This window comes from Ischnura elegans, chromosome 1, assembly GCF_921293095.1.
Source record: "Ischnura elegans chromosome 1, ioIscEleg1.1, whole genome shotgun sequence".
In the NCBI taxonomy this organism is placed as follows: domain Eukaryota; kingdom Metazoa; phylum Arthropoda; class Insecta; order Odonata; family Coenagrionidae; genus Ischnura; species Ischnura elegans.
Genome location: NC_060246.1, coordinates 2,928,260 through 2,953,262, shown reverse-complemented (window position 1 = coordinate 2,953,262; position 25,003 = coordinate 2,928,260). Strand labels below are relative to the sequence as shown.

General features: G+C 38.5%; 1 protein-coding gene across 3 annotated transcripts in view; it reads left to right on the top strand.

The window, feature by feature from the left end:
- LOC124154628 overlaps positions 1-25,003 on the top strand; it is a 126,649-nt gene that overhangs the window by 7,676 nt on the left and 93,970 nt on the right. For all 3 annotated transcript variants that reach the window (XM_046528488.1, XM_046528473.1, XM_046528479.1), the window contains exon 4: positions 22,737-22,952. In XM_046528488.1, the coding sequence (XP_046384444.1) occupies positions 22,737-22,952 (216 nt within the window). The remainder of the gene's footprint in view (positions 1-22,736; positions 22,953-25,003) is intronic.

Below are 25,003 nucleotides of genomic sequence, written 5' to 3'. Positions count from 1 at the left end.
CTAAGAAATTATTTTACACTAATTATACATATTTTCAAAATTTGTAAGTAAAAAATAATGATTTTACATTAGTTTTTTGTATTATTTTTCAAGTAACATTTTCTTACAATTTCGTTTTAATTGGGAACAAGTTGTTATATTTTGTATTTTATGGTTTACATAATGAGGAACTTGCATGGGTCGTAGATTGCTCTAAAAACTATTTTGAATAAGTCAAATGGATACATTAGCTCGCAAAAATACCTTCAGTTTCTCCATTCAACATCAAAAGAAATAAAAAAATTGCATTTAAAATCGAGAAAAATTTCTCTGAGCCGACCACTGCGCGAAGACACCCGAGCGTTGCCGAGGCCAGGCGTGACGTCATAGGTGCCTAAACAACCGTAGGGAGTAGGGAAATACGCTGAGCGCATGGTGTAAAATTTGTTTTGAGGGAGTATTTAGCCGCCTATCGTCACTTTATTTTGTTCTGTTATTCTTGGGCAAGTTTTCCTATTGCTATTGTGCCTAGATTATTACTTGGGATATTAATAATGCGGCATCGGGATGATGAAGTACAAGTGTTTCACTTCGTGTGTTTTGGTTATCAGAAAAATGGATGATAACGTTGCCACTCGTTCGAATAGTACACCTGAAATTCATCTACGTCTACATAATACCTCGCAAGCCGCCTAAAAGGCGTGTGGCATAGGGTGTTAGGACACCAGCCTTTTTTTAGGACACCAAAAATTGATGCCACGACCCTCATGGAATTTGTTAAGACAAATTATTGCTATACGTCGGCGGCAAATCGAGTTGTAAAAGAAACTTGTAATACTGGAGGATAACGATCGTAAGCTGTGCTGTTGGCATTAGAGTAAGCTGTGCTGTTGAATTTGGCAACGCCGGATTAACGGAGAAGGTAGTCCTATCCGTCCTACGGTACGAATTCATAGCAAAACAGTCTGCACACAATCCACATGTGAGATCGCGAATCGGTTCCGCTGCCAACACACACACGCAAGCTACAACCTATATCAATAATATTGGTAAATCCATAAACAATATACTAGCATATAACATAAAAATATAGTGGGAAATAGGCAAATACTCTTGTCAAAAACTGGATGTCACTATCACATTCTTATATTCATCACGTACAACTTACAATAACAGGACTCGTTATGATGAAAACAACTATTTATTCACTGATTTAAACCCTTAAATTAGCCCACACAAGTGACACAGGTGACATTTCTCACCACTATTCGTTGAAATAATGGAATAACAAACTTCACACACAGTTTTTATTTCAATAGCGTGATCGTGAAATGTCATATCTACGGTGAACAACGGAGATTAGCACGCCACTGACAATTTTTACACTACTGTTAGACATTTATCGATAGCGTAATATCACTTTTTACAATTCAATCACGATGGAACACTGATAACTCTTGGCCGATATTTTTCAACCTTGTCAAACTTTGTGCATTACAACCACTGGCACTGTGATTATTAGCAGTTGCTTAACGGGAGATGTCACGTTGAAAATAACACTATTTTGGCACAAAAATGTTCCTAGATGTCTCCAATCAGCGAGCAAAAGTTGCATTGACTGGAATTCACCCCATAATACAAGCACAGACAGTCCTAAACGACGAATTCTCCGGTACATACGAATAAACGGATGAAGTTATTGTATATAAAAGCTAAGCGGACATTAGTAAACATCAAAATCGTTCTAATTACATACTTAAACGATATGCCGTCGATAATATCAACTTACAATTAACGTATCCCCCCTCCGACGGCCGTGGCTCAGACTCCTACAACGATGTTATTTAGGTATTATCAAATTTTTTGTTTAACTGCTCCAGTTTTATATTTTATGCCCTTACTCAGATATTAATATTATAAATAATGCAAAATACGAGGGCTTCCAAGCCTCTATCGTCGGATATTTATCTTTAAATATAAATTAATCAACACGTCTAACAAACGAAGCTCTCACAACTGCTGGCAACTATTACAAACAATCACAACAATAGCTTCGCGTGATGTTTAGGCACCTTTGACGTCATCGAGGCTTCGTCGGCAGTGGCTTGGGGGGTGAGGGAGTTTTTCCCGCGCTTTAAAATTCGTTATATTTATCATTAAATATCTCGCGAACGAAAACTCAAATTTACATGCGGTTTTCTTTGTTGTATTCAGAAAATAATTTTCTGTCCGCTTATGAAATAAAAAAAATTCATGCAAGTTCCCCATTGATCAGTGTTGGTACTTTTACTTTTAACATTCTCATTCCATAGTTGGTGTAGGATTTAGGAATTTCATACAGCTCTTTACCTCTCAGAATCATTTCAAATTTGTTTACTTTCTTAATTTTATATTTATTACTAAAGTAATTTGCTGTAATTAGTTTGTACTCATAAAGTTGATTTAAGGGTAGAACACCTATGTCCCTATATACTAGTTTAATATCAGGTACCTCTGTATAGTTTTCTAAATTATGTTTACATCTGTAGATTGTTTTGACTATTCTATTTTGGGAATTAATAAGAGGGATTTTATGAACATTTGCAGTATTACCCCAGACTGTCAGACCATATCTTATTAGTGATTCTACCAGAGCATAATAAATATTTAATAGAATATTAGAATTAACATATGGTTTGATATGGTACATTTGGTAAGATATTTTTTTTAACTTGTTATTTACTTTATAAATATGTTCACCAAATTTAAAATTGCAATCAATAATTAATCCTAAGTACTTGTATTTTTCAACCTGGGTCATTTTGCAGCATCTACACATTGTCACTAAGTAATTGTTATGCATGCAATCATGATCATGTATTTTTAAATTGATGGATTTATATCTACCCATTTTGCTTACTATATGCATAACTTTTGATTTTTTATTATTAATTAATAAATCGTGGTCATGAGACCATTGAGAGATTGAGTTTAAATCGTTTTGAATTTTTTGTTGTGCTATGTCAAAATCTTTGTGCGTACAGATTAATGCTACATCATCAGCATATAAAATTACCCTGCTATGCTTAATGCGTGAGAAAATACCATTTATGTAAATTGTAAAGAGAATAGGGCCTAATGTAGAGCCTTGGGGGACACCATGATTCAGATTTTTCTTATAACTTGTAATATCACACAACTTAACAATGATCTGTCTCCCTGTGAGATAACTTTTGAACCATTCGTGGATATTTCCTCTGATACCAATATTATAAAGAAAGTGAAGTAAAATTTTTACATTAACAGTATCAAAGGCCTTGCTGTAGTCAATAAAAGTTAATAGTATTTCATTTTTCCTATCCAGGTTGAAATTTGCAATTTCTGAAAAAAGTTCTAATGCATCCTTGGTCCCTTTTCCCTCTTGAAAACCAAATTGTAGCTTATTAATTATTTCATTTTTATTTAAAAATGAAATCAGGTAGTTAGCAACATACTGTTCAACAATTTTACTCAAAGAGGGAAGAATAGAGATTGGTCTATAGTTGTTCAAGTCAATAAATGAACCCTCTTTATGAATTGGTCTTACAATAGCTGTTTTTAAAGCCTCAGGTAAAAATCCTTCTTTAATACTTAGATTTATAAATTTAGCAATTAATGGAAACAACAAATCATTATTTTTTAGGTCAAACATTCTGATATTATCTAAGCCAGGGGCTTTCACTTTCATTTTTGACATAATCTTTTCTACAGAGTCATAAGAACATTCTGATATTACAATAGAGTTCATGTTTGTAACACTGTAATTGGTATTGAATTTTTTATTGCATATTATTTTTAAATTATCTATGCCATCTGTAAAGTGGTCAACAAATAAATTACATATTACTTTTATGTCACTTCCTAGTCGTCCAGTTAAATGTGTCAATATGATATCATCTCCTCTCCCACTTGTTTTTCTATCTAGCAATTCATTTATGATATTCCACATTTCTTTTGTATCTTTGATATTGGCTATTTTTTTATGTTAATAAATCTTTTTATTTTTCCTGATTTCAATCAATACTCTGTTTCTTAAACTCTTATAATCCTCCTTATACTTTTTGTTGGAAATGTTACTTTTCCATTTTTTAAAAGCAAGATCTCTATCCCTAATTAGCTTTATAGTTGAAATATTCATCCATGGTTTACTGGAGATTTATGTCTATTAACTGTTCGCTTTTCACTTGATACACTATATATTTCTTGTAGAGTTTTGACCAACACCTGGTACATTACCTCAAGATCATCGATACAATTTATATTCCCCCACTGACATTTTTTTATGCTACTTTTAACTTTATGTTCAACCAAGAAACAATCATGATTAATGTCAGAGATGAAATCATTAGATTGAATTTTATGTTGTTCATCCAAGAAAGACAGTCCAACCATATAGTGATCACTAATTTTTGTTTTGTATAGGAGTCCTTCCACAAACTTTAAATTACCATTATAATAAATATGGTCAAGACAAGAAGTAACCAATTTATTACCTTTAATCTCTTCTCTAGTATACTCTGAAATAATTTCTTCATAGCCATATGCAGCTAGGAGATTCCTATATTTTGTACAGCTGATATTTCTTTTATTTTTTATATCAATATTGATGTCCCCTATGATAATGTTATGAGATCTACCATTTAATAAGAATTTGTCTTCTAGTTCATCTAGAAATGCAGTTATAGAATTGTTTGGGGGCCTATATACACCAATGATATTAAGATTAGTTTTACCAATTGAAACATTTCCACTAATACATTCAAAACTGTCAGTTTTGATATCTTCTATAGTGAATGCAAGACCACACTTAACGAAGAACATTAATCCTCCTCCTCTCCTGTTACTCCGTGGTTTACAGTATGTTGAAAAACCTTCTAAGTTATATGATGTTGTATCATTTGAATTTATATTGATTTCAGCCAGAATGAAAACATTCACATTTAAATTCTTAGACATAGCCATGAATAAATACTCTATTTCTTCCCAATGAGCTTTCAATGATCTTATGTTAATAAAAATAATTGTGCCAGAAGAGCTTTTTCTATCAATATCATCTAACTGTTCATAAATTTTTACCAGAGGTTTAACACTTTTAATAATCTTTAGAAAATCCATGATTATATCTCAAATAAAATTTTAAACCTTAGTAAATATTGTTAACGTCTCTTTCTGATTTAATTCTAATTACAGAAGCATTCGGATCCTTTTTGACAAGTATTTTCCCATGGTTTATCCATGCATATTGAAAGCCCTTTTCTTTACATCTACCCTTAGTATTTTAATCTCGGAAACAATAAAAATAGCATCTGATAGGACATTAAAAACATTTGTCATTTGCATCCACAAAACTTCATGTACTTAAGTACACAGTACAAAGTATAAAAGCGATAATAAAATAAATATTCTTTTCCAACTACTTGTTAGAAGACTTAAATAAAACATGAAAATAAAACAAAAAAACAAAAAATAAATATACCGCGGCAGCTTTGAAAAATGACTAGGTTACTTCCGTAGATAAATGGTCAATAAGGTTCCTCTAATGACTCTAAAAACAACTGCCTTGATAAATATAAAAATATTCTAGAACATCATTGCCTTTGAAAAATCTAACACAGAAAAATTGTCAATCGCAGATTCATTTGCTGACAAAAAATGAATCAAGTTTTGTCTGCTTCAGACTCCTGGTCGCACTTGCTTTGAGCCGAAATCTTTCTACTTCATTTAGTTTATTAAAATCGTCCGGTGAAGCATCACTAGCCCGGTAAACGTCAGTTATTATTTTAATGGCATGTCGCACCTCATCCACTGAAGGCAAAGACACCATTTTATCCTCAGATTTGGAACTACTTTCAGCAATGACATCGTCTTCCAGCCGCAATCAACTCCTCCTCCGTTAACATTTGACGAACAGGTGCACATTCATCAACGGCTATGTACTCATCAATGTCACAAGAGCCAAAATGTTCCTGAATTCTACCCAACCATCAGGTTCATTATTTTCCCTTTGCGCTTCCTCCATAATCTCTATGGCCTCGTCATTCTGCTCTCGAATAAATCCAGCATGCCGGAAACATGCTGATATGTGCACTGGAGGTATTTTTTCCCAGCTTATTGATGTTGCCCGCATGGCATCCAAAACATTCCACTTCAATTCTTTTAAATTTCGTCCAGGTACTTGAGCGACCAAGTAATTCACCAGTAAACTTCGGAAATTGTGTTTGAAAAGCTTAATTACTCCCTGGTCTAGTGGTTGAAGAACGCTCGTAGTGTTAGGCGGCAATAACACAATTTTGACGTTCCTTAGTTCTATTGGTGGATGGGCTGGGCAATTGTCAATGAATAATAGTACTTTTTCATTCCTTCCACCAATCCTGGCATCCAACGCTCGTAACCACTGCGTGAAGATAGCAGCCGTCATCCCAGCATTTTTATTTGGTTCGTAAGTGCAAGGGAGAGTTTTAACTCCCTTAAAACATCGGGGATGGGCGGATTTCCCCAACACGACCGGTTTTAACTTATCTGAATCATCCATATTGGCACATAAAAGAACAGTTACGCGGTCTTTACTTTTCTTCCCTCCTTTGCAGGGGTCCGTTCGAGTGGCGAGAGTTTTGTCCGGGAGAAGGTTAAAATATATGCCCGTCTCATCCGCGTTGTAAATATCGCAGGGGCTGTAATTATCCAAATAGTCTTTAAGGACCGGAGCCCAGCCTTCCACAGCATTAACGTCAACACTTGATGATTCACCAGATAGTTTGTGAAGGGATATGCCCTTCCTATTTTTAAATCGTGCAAACCATCCATTTGAGCACTTAAAATTGTCTTCACCAAGCCTCTCACACAAATACTCAGCTTTAGCCTTCATCATTGGGCCGGTGATAGGAATCCCTGTGCCTCTTTGCTGGCAAAACCACGAGAAAAGAGCAGTTTCTAGCTGTGGATGCTCTCCAGGCCGCAGGTGTTTTTGAGTGCTTGGACGCCCTTCTTGAAGCACTGCTGCACGAATTCGTTCCTTTTTCTTTAAAATGGTAAATAATGACGATGTGTTAATTCCAAATCGCCTCGCTATTTCACTCTTGGAACACTCTCCACTCTCACAATCTGCAATAATTCTCATTTTGGTTTTTAAATCCAAGGACTTGTGTTTACCAGTCATGGTGCTAGCAGACGGGCGGAATAATTTTTAACCTCACTGCGGAGGCACGGGAGGGAGATGACAAAAGAGCAATGAAATGTGTACTGGATAATTTATTAAAGACGAATTGGAGAATACGGAACATGTAGACGTCGACGTTGGCGGAAAAAATGCCGTTTTAAAAGCATTGAATTCCAGAGATGTGGCACGTGGTCAATAAGTCAACCTGTCGTAATTACGAATGGCGCAAGAGAGGAATCGAGCCATTATCGCAGATACGAATTTATTTTACATTTAAATCATAGGGTTTAAAATGGTTCCTTGGGTAGCTGTCGCTAATTCGAGCTTGTCGCTATATCCCGTACTCGTAATAAGGGGCTTCCACTGTATGTACTAACTGCAAACTGCTGCATGTAATGCATTCAGTGGGGTAGCCAGAAATTTTGCTCGGGAGGGTCCAAAGCAAGGGGGAAAATTTTGAAAAAGCAGGGAACTATAAGTAGAGGGTTTTAAACTAATTTTAACACTTTTCATTTTTTTTTTTTTTAAACTTCATTTGTCAAAGTAATCATTTGTAAATTCATGATTTTTCAGTATTTTGTTTCTTTTTATCACGGAAAGTAATAGGGTGGTTTCCTGTTACAGTAGACTCTCGTTAATATGAACAACGTTATTACGAAGTTCACGTTTTTATGAAGCAAATTGTTGGTCCCGATGAAAAGTCCTATCTGAGCTATTGGAAAAGAAATGTTAATATGAAATATTCGTTTTTACAAAATTAGGAACCTCAGTCCCGGTCCTGGCGGTTACAAAATGAACTTTATTACGAAATTCCAAGCACAAGCTATGGCATTTAGGTGGATATTCACTACGCTAAGTTTTAATAATCACGCTACATTTAAGTTGTCCTTGTGTACTGTGACCGAGAGCGTTATTAATGGTTCTTTCTACACCATTCGCGCAATGTCATATAATAAGCTTCATTCCTGGGGAATCATGGTGACAGACTCATTACAGCTCGTAAATTTGATGTACAGTTAGTTCTCTTCCTACGCACATTCAATTTACGAACTTTCAGAGATGCCAGCATTCAAAAATTTCAAATTTAGAATTCGGCGCCTTTTGATTTGGCCGTTCGTACGCCGTGCAGCGTGGAGGAAATCGTACTCTGGGCATAATCTGAACAAAGTTCCATTCATTCTGGTGTGAAGTTAGGAACTGTTCAGCATTTTGCCCGTTGTTCCTTACCGCGGAGAGCGATTTTTTTCGGCTCCGGCTGCGTTGCACGCCCACCTAGATCAATTCATCACAATTGTGAGTTAGCGCACGATTGTTGTGAAGTGTTGCATTCTATAGGATAACCGTACTCCTCGATGCCTTGCATACAGTATGACCGGCACAATAGGAGGTGTGGATAACCCTTCGCCAGCACGGTTTGCAGGCAATCGCTGTCCCCCAAACGCACCTCACACCATCGCCTAGTCATACAACGTTGTCAAATGCATTCAGAGCAGCGAAATAAGCCTGATCCACTATAACATGCCCTTTCTTCGAATCCCCAAAACAAGTGATTCTCCTGCTGGGTCCTTCATGCTCATCGTACTTTCCATCTCCTTTCTTCACAGGGGCCTTTATAGGCGTTTCACTTTCTCACCTGGCAACGCTGCCCGGACCTAGACTATTCTGCCTGTCATCGGACAACTCTCGGCGGCCGGACCGTAGGTTTATCAACTTACGAACAAGATTTTGGAATGCATCTAGTTCGTAAATCGGACTTATTGTACTCGGGAGGATATCAGCCCTCGATTACGTCATGCCGCATGCCGAAACTGAAACGAATTTTCCTGTTTATGTATATTCCCGCGTAATTTAATCGCATTTATCACATGCGGTTTTTTCAACAATTCCTAAAAGAAACGTTCATACGAACTTCGTTATTACAAACCTCCGGATTTTCGGTCCCGTGAACTTGGTAATAACGAGAGTCTACTGTATTTTTTATATGCCTAAATCTTTCGATTTATTTTTTGAAAGAATTAGGCAATAAAAAAATAACAGGAAATATAATAATATACAAATGCTCCTGGAGTACGCATTTGACGGTCTTAGATTTTCGAATGACATAGGTATCTATTTTTCGTGATTAAAGGAAAAGTGAAAATTTTCAAGCGTGTGAAACGCGACGGCTAAGTAGGAATGCTGGGAAAAGTCGGTGTGACATATTTCTGGTTCCAGCTGTCGCCGTGTGAGGTGACCTTGGGGCCAGGCTTTGAATGCTGATACCATGCAGGCTGCTAGCAGGTAGCCGAGTACCCTGCTAGCAGGTAGCGCTTGGCTTAAATATGGATTATTACTACCTTTACAAGCGAAGGAAACTTTCCGACCGTGGACAATTTTAATGAGTGATTATTAAGAGATGTTTCCCTGAGCTCTGTGACTCATGCATGCATTGTTAATCTCAGATGATGTAAAACTTCGATCTACTCGTATAGAAACTGGGTCCATGGGTGCGTTCCGAATCACGCATCAACGCATGACCTTGATGCAGCCATTCCGAAATTGCATCAAGGCATTGATGCGCTTATGCTGATGCGTGATTTGGAACGGCTTGATGCGACATGAGCGGGAAGTATTCCGCCGTTCAAAATACCCGCAGGCACCAGTGCTGGAAGATAGTTCGGATTAAGCGATAACACAATGATTGATATGCCGAAATTTAATATGCATAGTACTTATGATGACGAAAAATGTTTATTGATGCGTATATTAATACATAATTATATTCATTATGGTCGTTCGAAAGTTCCAAGCCGTAACTTGCAACTCATATTTACTTAAAATAGTGATAGACTGAGCGAATTGATAGGAATTTGTGCAGCTAACTCGAAAAACGGTCAATAAGGAAGCGTAGTGTATAGTATATCTCAGCCATCAGTGAGTTTTATGGGTCAAACTGTTTAGAAGAGACGATTTTTATGATCAATAGTACGTAGATTTAGCTGCTAGACATCAATTTATGGCTTTCCGATAAGATATACGACTTGAAAACAAATTCTTTTTCATAAAAATCGGGAACAAATACTTAAAACCTCGATAAAATTTTCACAAACGCTTTTTCATACTGCATATATAATGCTTAAAAATAAACTCCAAGACATTTTTATTTACGAGTATTCTACCGCTTGGTATTAAGGTAGGTTTGCATGGAGCATTCCAAAAGTCCCCCCTGCCCTCATGGACTTCCCTCCTGAATTCACAACTTCACCCTTTTCATGCTATCTAAAAATCCTATTCTCTCTTTTGTTTACCCAACATTCTATCGTCTAATAGTGTTTTCAACACCCACTCCCAGCTCAGTACTCGCCTAATCCATACCTCCTGTCTCCTCTGAATTCTATCCAGTAGCTGCCTCTCCTCACTCAACATGTCTCCCACTTTGACCTTCTTTCTTCTCTCAGTCCACTTCACTTTCTCCTTACCCACATCTCGAACACCTCCAGTCTCTCCCATTCTCCTCCCTAAGTGCCCATGTTCCCACACTGTAAGGTGCTATACTCCAGATCAAAATGTTACAAATTTATCAACCAATGTACTGTCTGTAAGCAAGCTAGTTAAAAAGACACAGCTGTCTTGTTTAATGAATCTGGGTACAGCTTATTTGATGCCAGATCTTTGGAAGTAAAAGGAGTGATCTAGCCACTAGTTTTGAAGAAAATGGCATATGTTGTCAAGATTTGAAACAATTCAGAAAGTAAAAGTAATGCAACTTGTTACGTAGGATTGACTGTCAAAGTAGTAGAGGACTGTTTACTAAGTCTGTGGCACAAGAGTAGCAGACTTGTGACAGAGTAACATGCAGTTTATAATGTGGTTGTCAGTGGTGTGGATTGTCCCACTAATAATAAATTTCAGCCTTGTATAGCATATGTTGATGGCAAGTTAGCAAAGAAATGATTCGAGATAAGTGCTAGAATGGAAGCTGTATGTAATAAATTAAGTCTGATCCTCTCAGAATTGTGTGGTCTGATGGTATTATAGGTGAAAATATATGTATACTATTCATGTAAAATATATGCTCACCTTCACTGATGACTGCACAAGAAAGGTTTTTGTTTTCTTTATTAAAAGTAAGGAGTCTCATTTAGTCCTACAATGCTATACAATTTTTAAGGCAAGCATGGAGAATGAGACAGGGAACAATATGAAATGCCTGCATACAGATTATGGGGGTGAATATATGGGTCAGGCATAACAGGGGAGGTTAAGGGCATGAGCGATAAAAGGTTAAAGTACAAAATCTCATAATCTTCAAGCAGAAATGATTAGCTGAGCAAATAGAAAGCTAGGTACAAACTCTCTGGCACCAATTTACTAAAATATTATTGGGTTGAAGCTTGTTGAGCAGCTGTATATCTCGAAACAGTACCATCCAAAGCAGGAGGGAATGCATTACCTGAGGAGAGATGGTCTGAACGAAAATTTAATCGAAGACATCTAAAAGTATTTGGATGTATTTTCTATGCGTATGTGGCTAAAGAGCAATGAAAGATGCTGGATGCCAAATCCAAAAAGTATTGGCAATTGTGAGGAGTGGTATTTTTTGGCTGACCCTGATATAGCGGGAAGATTCATCGAAGCATGTGATGTAGTATTCTTTGTAAATATGTTTAGGGAGCTCAAACCTGTCCAAATATCTCTTGGTAACTCTTTTATTCTACCTAGGCTCTTAGGGGGTTAAGGGATAATTTATAGTTCCTAGCCTCAACCTGACAGTGGAGAGAATGGCAGTGCTGAACTCACAAAGGTACCCAAGAAGTGAGGGGAATATCAGAATATCAAGTAATGAAGACTTTATCCCTGAATCAAGTTGTGAGGGTAATGACAAAGTTGCAACCAATGTAGACACTAGTTATGAAAGTAATCAAGAAAATGAGTCAGTGTTTGGAAGCGAGGGAGGAGAAGCAGAAGAGATGTTTTCTTTAAAAAATGGAGTGGCTCAAAAATTACCAGATCACATAATCTCCTTGTCATCTACTAACTTGACCTGCAATCAACCTTTGTCTCATAGAAGCAGGTTTGAATGTAGCTCCTGCAGTGAGCCAAAAACTTTTCCTGATGTTCCATTTCTAGTTTTGATTGGTTGTCTTATGTATGCAATGATTTGTACAAGGCCAGATCTCGTCTTTGCAGTGTCAAAGTTAAGAAGGTTTATTGATGATTTTACAATGCAATACTGGGCGTATGCAAAGAGTATATTAAGATATTTGATGGGAACTATAAATTATCTTATTTCTTAGTCAGGAACATTTCTGGATGGATACATAAATGCTGACTTTGCCATTGACAAAATAGATAGAGTATCCTGTACTGGATACATGACAAGTTAGCTAATGGAGCAGTAGCTTGGGAAAACAAAAAGCAGTGCTGTGCAGTGGCTATGTATACAATAGAACGCGAGTATGTAAGTTAGGCAGCTGGAGCAAAAAATGGTATTGTACTCTCCAGAATTATAAAAGAAATCGTTGGAAAGAACTGCATCAAAAACTTGGTACTGATGTGGTGCATGTATGCAATGATGACCAGTCTGCAGTATAAAATGCAAATTGTGGAGATGGAAGGTCAAAGAACAGAGGTTAGACATCATTTTGTTAAAAACTCTGTTGCCAGAGGAAAAAATAATTGATGATTACATGTCAACAATAATACGGTAGCAAATGTGCTTCCAAATGGGCTTAACAATGGTAAGCATTTGAACTGAATTAATGAATAGAATTTTGTAGCTGATGGAAGCAACTAGTTGAAGGGAGGTTTTTGTGATTGTAACCTAGTTGCAAAGTTAAGAAATAAATAGCTACAACATGTTAAAATAGTTCTTGGAGTGTAGGTCAATGTCTCATTTTTCAACATAGGTACATATTTTACTGTTCCGAGTCCATAAAAAAGCCTAAATCACAATAAAATTAAGTAAATTTTGGGGATTGGATAGTTGGGCATTGTCCATTTACTTAGAGTGGCATTCATCAATTAGAATTTAGCATTTCCTCCTGATTTAACAAAATTTTATATGGTGTAATTATGACTGAAAATTGAACGTAAACATTGAAAACCGGTAATCGCTATAGTTATGGCGATTTCCGATTTTCAATGTTTTTGTTTACTTTTCAATGTTTGATATCATATGATGCAGCTTCTTAAGACAAATACCCAAGTTCAACTGAGAACCATTTTGGAAACCCATTACATTTGAAAACATTGATAGAAGTGTGCCTTTAGTTGGTTAGCATTTAGGAGGACACTGAAAATAAGTTAAAGAGTATTTGGAGCCAATTTATAAACTAACTGCAGTACTGCAATACGTATTTATCCGGGCTTACCAAATCACATGCTATGAAAAAAATAATTGCACTGAATACTCAATCAACTCGATGGGATTCTTCAAGCACACATCACTGTTAATCAAGCACACATCCATGATCCTTGCAAAAATAAATTAATTGATGATGTTATTTATCACGGCATCACTACCCTGAATGTCCCTTTACTTGTGGTACCATAACGTGAACATATCTCTTTAGCAGGGGAAAATAATTTTAGTACCTACCGAGCAAATTCACTTGCAATGAATGTATAGTTTCGCATATTATATAGCTAATAAATGTTTGGTAAAATAGCAATAATTTGCAACATATATGCCTTCAAATGATAGACCAGTGAGATAATGCAAAGTGTAAGCAATTCTAATATTCCGACGAACAAAGTCTTACACAGTGAGTCCTCGTTCTACGTCACCAGGTTTAACATCATTTCGCGATAACGTCACGAAAATTTTACGACCGTGATCCGTTTATCGTCCCTTCGCTTCGCGATAACGTCACGTATTTTAAATTTTGCACGAGAAAAAAGGCGAAGTGGCAGGTGTTACAGGTTGTTTGTTTCGTGGGCGGTAATACGGTCAGTCTGTTCAAAGTGTAAAACGGTGTGTATATTGTTAATTGCGATTACGGTTTTGGCAAATTTTAGCATCAGAGACATTTCCACGACAATGTCCAAGAGAACAATGTTCACAATAATTTTGGTTCCTGTTACTGCGACGATGTTTCAGCGATGATGATACCCAGGCGACGCCCGCCCGCCTCAATTCGCAATTAAAACCATCTGTTCGATTTCATAATCCCAGTTTGCCCGCCCTCGCTCATTTCCGCCATTTTGATTTCGCTCCTGACCGGTCCGAAAAGAAATTCTCGTAGCGAGGGTAGGGCCTATGGACCGGAGCACCGGATCCCTGGTCTGTAGCGTCTGGTAGCATTCATTGGACCGCACTATAGCGAAGCTGAAAAGCAAATGCGGGAAGATACAAAAATGGAGAAGGATTTACGTCACTGCTACTATTGTCGTCGATGAAGACAGGAACTCGCATTTATGCCACAGATTGGCATTCCCATCGTAAAAAATGCCCCAGATATGATACGCCAAAATTTTTTCGCATAGGAATTGTGAGGTCTAGGAACCGATATTCAATTTTTACATTGTTTTTATGGGATATTATGCTTCGATTAACGTCATTTCGTTTATCGTCACATTTTTCAGGAACGGTAGGTGACGTTAAACAAGGACTCACTGTATACAGTTATTTTGAAGATACTATTATACTATAAACCACAGTCTTTGTGCTATAAACACTCCCTGATGTAGCTTTTCAACTTATCTTTTCACAATATAACGTTAAAGTGTCGAAAATTTCCACAAGTTAGTGTACAGAAGCAAAATTACGGTAAAAACTACCATGCCTGCATTTCAATGTGTGAAATTATAGATCGTATTTTGCATTTTTACCACCAATGAAATTAATAACGGTTGTAAACAAGTTACATACACTCACACTTCAACGCATCGGATATAGGTTTCACCATTTTCCATTTTATATGGACATATTATTTCAAAAACTAATAACTATAACTCCTTCAACTCTTTCCTATGATCGTAGAAGCACAATAGAGTCGTGTAAACACCCTATGCAAACACCAAACACACAGTCACAATTTTAAAGGTTGCGCCCATTTTCGCCTTCGCATCAACTGCATCAAGAATTTCTGATGCGAGCCGATGCAAGTTGATGCTTCCGAAACCTCGAAATATGCTCGATGCAGGGCCGCATCAATGCTTGATTCGGAACGGCCTGATGCGCATCGATGCACATGATGCGTGATTCGGAACGCACCCCATGTGATGTCACGTGGAGTGGAATGGCATGGGTGCCAATCTGGCCTTTTTCAAATCAGGTTAAAATTGAGCATTGCCATTTGTCTAAACTGGGATTTCTAAAACCAAATAATTTGTGTATTATAAAAACCCTTATGGTGGGTGACGAACCCTATTGTGTTTTTGTATTTTGGGGGGGGGAGGGGTTTCCAGACACCTCGGATCTCCCCCCTCGCTACGCCACTGACTGTATTGAAATAGAGTTGAGTGGTTTGTAAGCCGCCTTGGTGTCTTTTATGGTGTTTACTGCTCCTCTTTATAGTATATTTATGTATTATGTTAGTTTTTATCCAAGGATATCTTCTTCCTTAGATATAGATGCTGGGATCTTATGCTATGTGCTTTATAACCCTAGGGTTGTGGGAGTTTGTGATTTTTGCCATCAGCCTGTGCAGGAGAAAAGCTAGAAATACCTATTTTTCCCCTCTAGCCTGGCTGAGCGTCTTGCAGGGAGTGAACCCTTATAAATCTTCCTTCTTTCTTACCGAGAGATGGGCCTACAATTGGGCACTTGTCATAGAGCATGTGTTGTTGCCGTAAAGTAACTAAATGCTCCGTTCCGGGTTTGGCCTCTTTATTCTACAGCCCACAAGCAACTTTACAGCTGGGTGGTTTTACAGCAATAACCCTCGACATGCCACAAGACACTGCCTTTTATACATGTCACTCTCGCAGCTCCACATCCTTGGCGTCCGCAACCTTTCCGGGGTTGTGGTTAATGGGGCCTCCACGCGAACCCGCCAACTTTCACGGGTACGAGACTCGAATTTCCAAGCATCTACATCAAGGTAGTGTCAGGACCAGAGCATCTAGCCATGGCCCAAAGGAAATGGGCATAATACTATACAACAAATTGCCCACTCAAATAAAAAACTCTCCAACGGTGTGTGCATTTAAAAAAAAGGTTCGCAATTTCCTTTAGGCGAATTTATTTCATTCAATAAATGAATATTTATACAAATAATTACCATTACTGTAAATATGTACCAACAGTGAGGCTTTTTTAAATCACTCGATGGCTTTATTCATGTATTTTCTCTATACCTTGACATGTCCTATTCATATCACTGTATTTTCTTGTACATGGTCTTTGGACAAACAAACAATAATAATAAAGAGCATTTTGGGCACTTTTTCTGCAAAAGCACGACGTGGATTTAGAAGGAAAAAAATAAGAAATTGTCACTAAGAAAGGAAATTCTAGGAGGCACCCTCTACCGTGAGAGCTTCCCTGGAAGAGTTCAGCCTGTAGGTAGTTGAGCAATGGTCAAAATTTTATATACATTTTCCACACACTCTGTGTGCAAAACCTATAAAAGCATTCCTACAGTCCAGTGGCGTAGTGAGGGGAAAGGTCCGGGGGACGTCTGGACCCCCAAAATATAAAAACACAATTTTTTCCTTAATAAAAGAAAACAAAATATTTCTTTGACAAATGAAGTTTTTTCGATTATAAAAAGTGTTGAAATTGGTTGAAAACCCTCGACTCGTTGTCCTGTCATTCAAAGATCCTGGTTTTGGATTCTGCCCTCTCCACCCTCTCCAACGAAATTCCTGACTACCCCACTGCTGCAGTCTAATGGTTAAGGATAATATGCATATGGCTTATTTGTTCTATAATCTGGCCTTTAGATAAAAAATCAATTGAATGAAGACTTGGGGAATGCTGTGTGGCATTACATATTTAAGTCTTCCAGATTCTGAACTTAAGCCCCAGACACAGGGAACTCCGATGGTCTGTTACTAGCTGGTAGAGGGAAAGATTGCACAAACTAGAATAATCAGCACTCAGAGAAACATTTGTTATACATATATGAGTCATTTTCAATCAGTATCTATTACAAGTAGAAATATTCAAAATCAAAATTATTGCAGAAAACAACAATGATAACTAATAATCTCATAGGAAACATTACCAGAGACTAAGCACAAGCTGTATGATTTTTAAGAAATCTCTCTCATCCGAGCAATCTGTCCATTGCGAGCGCCAAAGAAAAAAGAGGCCTGGCCGACCTCCGATCAGTGTCAAAGGTGGAGGGGAGGGAATTTGCAAAGGAGTGGAGGGGTAATAGGACGATGTCCAAGTTAGCTGCATCGGTGTAAATCTGCTGTGTAGGTGCCCCGTTGACTGGCACCACTGCAAAACGTCGGTCATCCAAGCTGGGTTGGGGGAGAACCGCGTACCGCCGGATTTTCTCTCCTCTAATTCCTGGGTTGGAGACATAGCCAATTGGTGTGATAGCTGGTAGAGGCAAGTCATTGGAATTCATGGAGGGGAGAGACATAGTGGGATGAGGTGTTGGAGGGAGAGAGAGTTGTGATAGGACTAGTGGAGTGGAGTACTTCTCACTACAAACTGCATTGTTATGCCTCAGCACCCACTTCCCCTGGATTGCCAGGAGTAGGTATTCCTCCGCCATACTAGGCTATACAAGTCTTGATCTCCAGGTGGGCTGGGTCGGAGCACTGGCGACAGAGGGCAGCGTCAAAGGACGTCGTTCGAAGGACAGAGTTCGGAGACTAGAGTTCCGAGACTTAGAGTCTCCGAGCCTTTGAGTCGAAGGGCCTTTGCGCGAAAAGTCCTTAGTGGGAGAAGTTCTGCTGATAAGTTTGGAGGAATTCGGAAGAATTTCTGGGGGGGGGTACCAGAAATTTTGGGGGGTACACTAAAAAATGCCTCGGCTGAATGGTTTCTAGTATGGAGAAAAAGGTTTCAACAAAAAATATCCATGCACTGTTGTACGGAGCTTCTGGGCGAAGGTTAATTGATATTGTTGGAAAATATGAATACATAAATTTGGTAATGTATATATTACATATTATGTATTTGTGATACTGAGTGTATCGATACTATCGATTGTTAATTGTCGGAATAGTTTGGTTGGTAACCAGAATAAATAAGTTGGTGTTCTCGAAGGTTGACTGTTTCTCTTTTCCGCTTGTGTCACGTCGATGAACGCAAAGTCACGCAGTCTATATAAAAAATCATTCAACAGGTTATGGGCCCAGCTACGTGTGGCAACATTTTATAGAAATTTACGTGACTAGTGAAGTGCGAACTTAAGGAAAAGTGATCGCGAGTATTCCGTCATGGCAGAAGCGGAGAGTTTGACGAGGAGCATTTCCAAGTTCGATGGCACCAATTTCCAGCTGTGGAAATTTCAAATTAAGACTGTATTCCTTGCTGGAGGAATACTAGATGTGGTGCTGGGAACAAGACAACAGCCAGCAAATCTTCAAGATACTGCAGGGAAACAGTGGGTGAAGGACAATGCAAAAGCAATGTGCATTATAGCATCCTCAGTTGAGTATTCACAGCTAGAGTACTTACTTACGTGCACATCGGCGTCTGAAATGTGGGAAAAGCTATGTCTCGTGCATGAGCAAAAGTCGGAAGCCAATAAGCTTCTTCTCATGAAGCGGTTTCACGAATATACAATGGGGCCGAGTGATTCTGTTGTAAAGCATATTGCGAAGTTACAAAATATTGTGGCCCAACTAAAAGACGTCGGAGAGCAGATATCGGATCTTGCTCTTATGGCAAAGATTCTGGGGAGCCTTCCCGCTAAGTTTCATCCACTAATTACGGCGTGGGATAACGTCGCAGCAGCTGACCAGACCGTAAAGAGACTTCAGGAGAGGCTGATCGCCGAGGAAGCAAGAATTACGGAGATAGAGGAGTCGGCGAGTGCGTTTGCAGCCATGTCGATAGATAGAGATGAAAAAAGGGCAGTAGGAAAACAAGTTGGAAGTTAGCAGAAAGCCAAAATTGTTTGCTTTATATGTGGAAAACCTGGCCACATTGCCCGAAATTGCAGGAAGAATAAAAAGACGGAGAAGAAGAAGAAGGAAGAAACAGGATCTGGGAATTCTGTGAGTGCTTTTGTTGCTTTCCGTAAAGATTCTACTCATGAACGCAGCAAACCTGTAAATGAGGCAAAAGATGTGAAAGATTTTATCTCACGTAGTGAAGTAAGAGATACCTGGCTCATGGACAGCGGTGCGTCTAGGCATATTTGCTACAGACGTGAGTGGTTTAATGATTTAGTTGAATGCGGAGATATCTCAGTTACTTTAGGAGATAACACGAAGTGCACAGCTGTAGGAGTTGGAACTGTTGTAATCCGCAAGTACGCGAACAAAAAGTGGGAGCTTGGGAGAATTGAAAATGTTTTGTACGTGCCTCAACTTCGGAAAAATCTTTTCTCAGTCGGCGTATGTACTTCAAGAGGTTTTGAGGTTAGGTTTGCAGGAAATAACGTGATGGTGTGTCAAGATGGCAAGGTGCTAGCTACAGGTGTGAAACAGGAGAACAAAATATATAGAATGTTATTTGTTGTAGTCACTGATTGTCAGGCCAATCTCGCGTCAAGAGATAGCTTCAAAGTGTGGCATGAACGTCTGGGACATCTGAATGCTGGAGCGATGATTCAATTATCCAGGTTAGGCATTATCGAGGGGCTGAACCAAGCAGGAGGTGAAAAATTTGTTTGCGAGGCTTGTCAGCTGGGGAAATCTCATCGTAACACATACAAGAGTGTACCTGGAGACAGGAAATGTCAGCCTTCTGACATAATACATGCTGACGTATGTGGTCCCATGCACGTTGAATCCCTTGGTGGAGCAAAGTATTTTCTTTTGATAAAGGACGAAGCCTCAGAGTTCAGGTCCGTATATTTCTTGAAACACAAGTCTGATGTTTTCGAATGTTTTAGAGAGTTCAATACTCTTGTGAGAAATCAACGAGGTCGATTCATTCGAGTATTAAGAGTTGATCGTGGCACTGAATTCCTGAATGAAAATATGAAGACTTACTTAGTGGGTCATGGAATTGTACTGGAAACCTCTGCGCCATTTACTCCTCAGCAAAATGGTCGTATAGAACGAGACAACCGCACAATTATGGAGAGTGCGAGGTCAATGTTGATCGCAAGAAATCTTCCACATTACCTATGGGCTGAGGCAGTAAATACAGCCGTTTATTTGAGAAATCATACCACAATAAACAAGGATGGTATCACACCATATGAAGCTTGGACTGGAAAGAAGCCCGAACTATCTCATCTGAGAATTTTTGGAGTAGATGCTTATGTTCATATTCCAAACATGTTTAGAAAGAAGCTGGACCAAAAGGCGAAGAAAATGGTAATGGTTGGTTACCAAAGTCAAACAAAGAACTACCGTCTCTATGATGCAGAAAGAAGAAGGATCGTAGAGTCGAAAGATGTCAAGTTCAATGAAGCAGATGAGAAAGTGCAGATTAGTAAGCAAGAATTCCACTTTCAACTGCTTGGAGAAGAAGGAAATGAAGAAATTGATGGGGAAACAGGCCAAGATTATCCAAAAGTATGTAGTCAAGAAACTCAGCTATTACAAGGAGAAGAAGTAGCTCATCGTTGTTTAAGAGATAAAGAACAATTAAGAAAACCTCAGCGATATGGTATTGATGTAAGTTTCGCTGAGTGTGCTGAGCCGATCAATTATAGGGAAGCTGTTACGGGGCCTGAGAAGGAGAAGTGGAAGAAAGCTATAGAAGAAGAACTATCAGCTCACTGGGTTAATGGCACTTGGACTATTGTTTCGAGAAATGGCAAGGAAGTGATAGACTCGAAATGGGTATTTAAAATTCAAGACTCTGAAAGTGGCACACGCTACAAGGCTAGGTTGTGTGCAAGAGGGTTTAGTCAACGACCAGGGCTTGATTATGAAGAGACATTCTCACCAGTTGTGAGGTATGACTCTTTGAGAACTCTCTTGGCAGTTGTAGCTGAAGAAGACTTGGAGATGGTTCACTTTGATGTTAAAACCGCTTTCCTGTATGGGGAATTGAAGGAAGAGGTATATATGTCAATCCCAGAAGGCATTGAGGTAAAATGTAATGGTTATTGTGAGCTTGTATGTAAGTTGAATAAGTCATTATATGGTTTGAAACAATCTCCAAGAACCTGGAACCAAACATTTGTTAAATTCCTCAGTAAATTTCATTTTGTTGCCAGTGATGCTGACAAATGTGTATTCACTCAAATTAAGAGTCCTAATAGAATGATTTTAGCTTTATTTGTAGATGATGGTCTACTGATTGGGAGCAATATGGAGATGATTCATGGTGTTCTGGAAGCTCTTGGTAAAGAGTATGAAATAAAAGTTTCAGAGGTTCGGAACTTTTGTGGCATGGAAATTATGAGAGATCGAGCCGCAGGTACTATTCATGTTCATCAGACAACTTATGCCGGAAAAATCCTCAGGCAATTTCAGCTATTTGATTCTACTCCGGTGGATGTTCCTGCTGTTCCCAGTGTAAAGCTGAGTGAAGCAACCGATAATAGTGGTATTACAAAATTTCCATATCGCCAAGCTGTAGGTTCACTTTTGTTTCTAGCTGTTGTTAGTAGACCTGATATTTCTTTTTCTGTTAATTGTGTGAGTAGGTACTTGAATAATTATGATGAAAGCCATGTTAATGCTGTAAAAAGAATTTTCAAATATGTCAAAGGTACAGTTAATTATGGTATATTGTACAGTAGAGGTAGTTCAAGTGAAGATTTGATATGCTTTAGTGACTCAGATTTTGCAGGAGATCCTGATACTCGTAGGTCAATGACTGGATTTGTGTGTTTGCTGTCAGGTGGTCCAATCACTTGGGTCTCTCAACGTCAGAAAATGGTGACACTCAGTACCACTGAAGCTGAATATGTATCTGCATGTATGGCTGCCAAGGATGTAGTATGGTTGAAGAAACTGTTATATGATATTGGTTTTAATTGTGTGAGTTCAACCCCACTTTATGTGGACAACCAAAGTGCTATAAGGCTTGTCAAAAATCCCGAGTTCCACAAGCGGACTAAGCATATTGATATTAGATACCATTTCATTCGTGAGCAGTATGAAAGGAAAATTGTTAATGTTGAATATGTTCAAAGTAACGATCAGTTAGCAGATATTTTTACAAAACCTTTGTGTAAGGATAAGTTTGTTAGATTTAGAACATTATTGAATATTGTGTCTTCTATTTCAAAGTAACAGTGAGTTATGTATTTTCTTTGTGTTCTTACTGTTTTTTAAGGAAGAGTTATCACAAATAGTGGGAGTGCTGGAAAATATGAATACATAAATTTGGTAATGTATATATTACATATTATGTATTTGTGATACCGAGTGTATCGATACTATCGATTGTTAATTGTCGGAATAGTTTGGTTGGTAACCAGAATAAATAAGTTGGTGTTCTCGAAGGTTGACTGTTTCTCTTTTCCGCTTGTGTCACGTCGATGAACGCAAAGTCACGCAGTCTATATAAAAAATCATTCAACAGATATTCACTCTCTTTTGTTCATATTCTTTGCAGGAATGCATGAAGTATGGGCTGGATTATGTGGATGCATTGGGGGAATGTCCCTTCTCTTCCGTGACAATAGAAGTGGTGCTATCGGACGATGTGGACAAGGTGCTGTCAAGCGTTGAGGAGGACACAGTGGCGAAGGAGGAAAGCGATAAACAAACAGACGGTGCTGCTTCTCCTCGCACATCACCTATTGGAAGCAATCGGAAGCCAACTCCAAAGGTACACACACGTGTTAGATAGTCTTATTTTAAGTGTTGGACATTGTGCGGGCTACTCCCTCTTCATATGCGACCACCAACTGGAGTGTGGCTGGCTCTTTGTGCAGCGTGCTCGTGTGAAGCTCTCCCCTGTACCTCCCTTTGCTCGTGATTCATCCTGGCCCAATCATTTTGATGGCAGATTTTAAATTTTAAGTACCGTATTTGACGGCATATAAGACGCACCCTTATTTAGAAGGCCACACACAAGGAAAAAAAGTTTCAATAGTCCGCGCGACATCGCAGTACCACAATAACTTAAAGTGTGGTTTCTTTTAGTTCTCACGTTTCGTAAAAGCCAAATAAACAATCATTGAATGCAATTACCAAACATATTTTTATAAAGGAAAATCAACAAATGGCAAGCTATTTTGAACATGATATGTAAATTTCAATAATGAATAAATGAGTGAACGGCAAGCAATTAAACATAATACAAAATAAAGCAGAAACCAATAAAAAACACAGATTCAAGGAAAACGTTGCCTATCATGAAATTAGACTTTAACCACTTTCAAAACCAAAAAAATCCTTTTCACTATCATCATCATCGAAAACGAGAATATCGTCATCACTACTGTTTCCGTCATCTCTAGTATCACCTTCTTCGAATAATGCGTCGTCTTCTGTTCCGTCAAGAGCATTACTGATTCCGCACTTCTTAAAGGACTTAACAATTATTTCAGCCTTTACGTCCTCCCAAGATCTTTTTACCCACTCGCACACTTGTGCAATAGAGGGCCACTTCATTCTACCTGAGGGTGTGAGGGCGTGATGTGCCTCTCCTATCCACTTGTTCCATCGTTCTCGCACTTTTTCCTTAAATGGCTTATTCACCGATACATCTAAAGGCTGCAATTGGCTAGTCAGTCCACCAGGAATGATAGCTACCTGGGTTTTTAATTCTGTTGCTTTATTCTTTATGGTTTCAGTTCTATGGGCGCTAAACTGATCCAAAACCAAAAGAGAGGCTTTTCTTAAGAGTCCACCAGGTCGCCTCGCCCATACTTCTGTAACCACAGTTTCATTCCAGCTTCGTCCATCCAGCCTTTCGGATGAACATAACAATTACACCCGTTGGAAGTTTTTCTTTCGGATGAGTTTTTCTGTTGAATATGAAAAATGGCGGTAGTTTTGTGTCATCAGCATGTTAGAACTACCGTATATCGGGTTTTTTCATGACCTGTGGTTTTTATGGTTATTCATTTAGACCCTTTAATACTCACAGTCTTGTTGGATGGTACATCAAATTTGAGTGGAATTTCATCCATATTTCCTATTTGACCGAGCTCAAAAGAAGTTTTCTTGCGTGCATTTATAACAAACCTATGAAATGCTAGTATTTTTTCTTCATAATCTGCTGGCATTTTCTGTGCAATAGTTGTTTTTGTGCGCATTGATAAGCCTTGCCTTTTCATGAACCTTTAGCACCAGCCCTCAGACCCTGAAAAGTTCTGATTCCCATGTTTTTCTGCAAATCCTTTGGCCTCATTGATTATCATTTTGGTTGAAACACTTATCCCAGAATTTCTCTTATCTATCACCCACATTTTTACGGCATTTTCAAGTTCAGGCAAAGATGGAGCTGGGCATCGAAGGCTATGTTTTTGTTTTTTAGCAGTCTTCAGTTGATCTTCCTGCAGTCGCCAAGTACGTATCATTTTTTTGGGTAGGTGGTGGACCGAAATGCCTTGCTGCTGCTCTGTTTCCATGCACTTTGGCGTAGTTTATCACTCATAGTTTATACTGAATTTTATAGCTTAATCTCTTGTTTCCTGTAGTCATATTTTCCAGGGTATTTTTTTTTTAAACAAACAGTTTTAAGCACCGACACCGACACGTTTGTACAGAGCAACACCGATACCAACACGTGTGTCAGGCTTCATACGTTGAACGAGTAGTACAATGTTGTACTATGTGCTACTCCCCGCTTCTCCGCACCGAGGGCGGAGCGAGCGCTGCTAGTTTCGTTTACTTTTTGACGGGAACGGTGCAGTGTCGGAAGGAAACCAC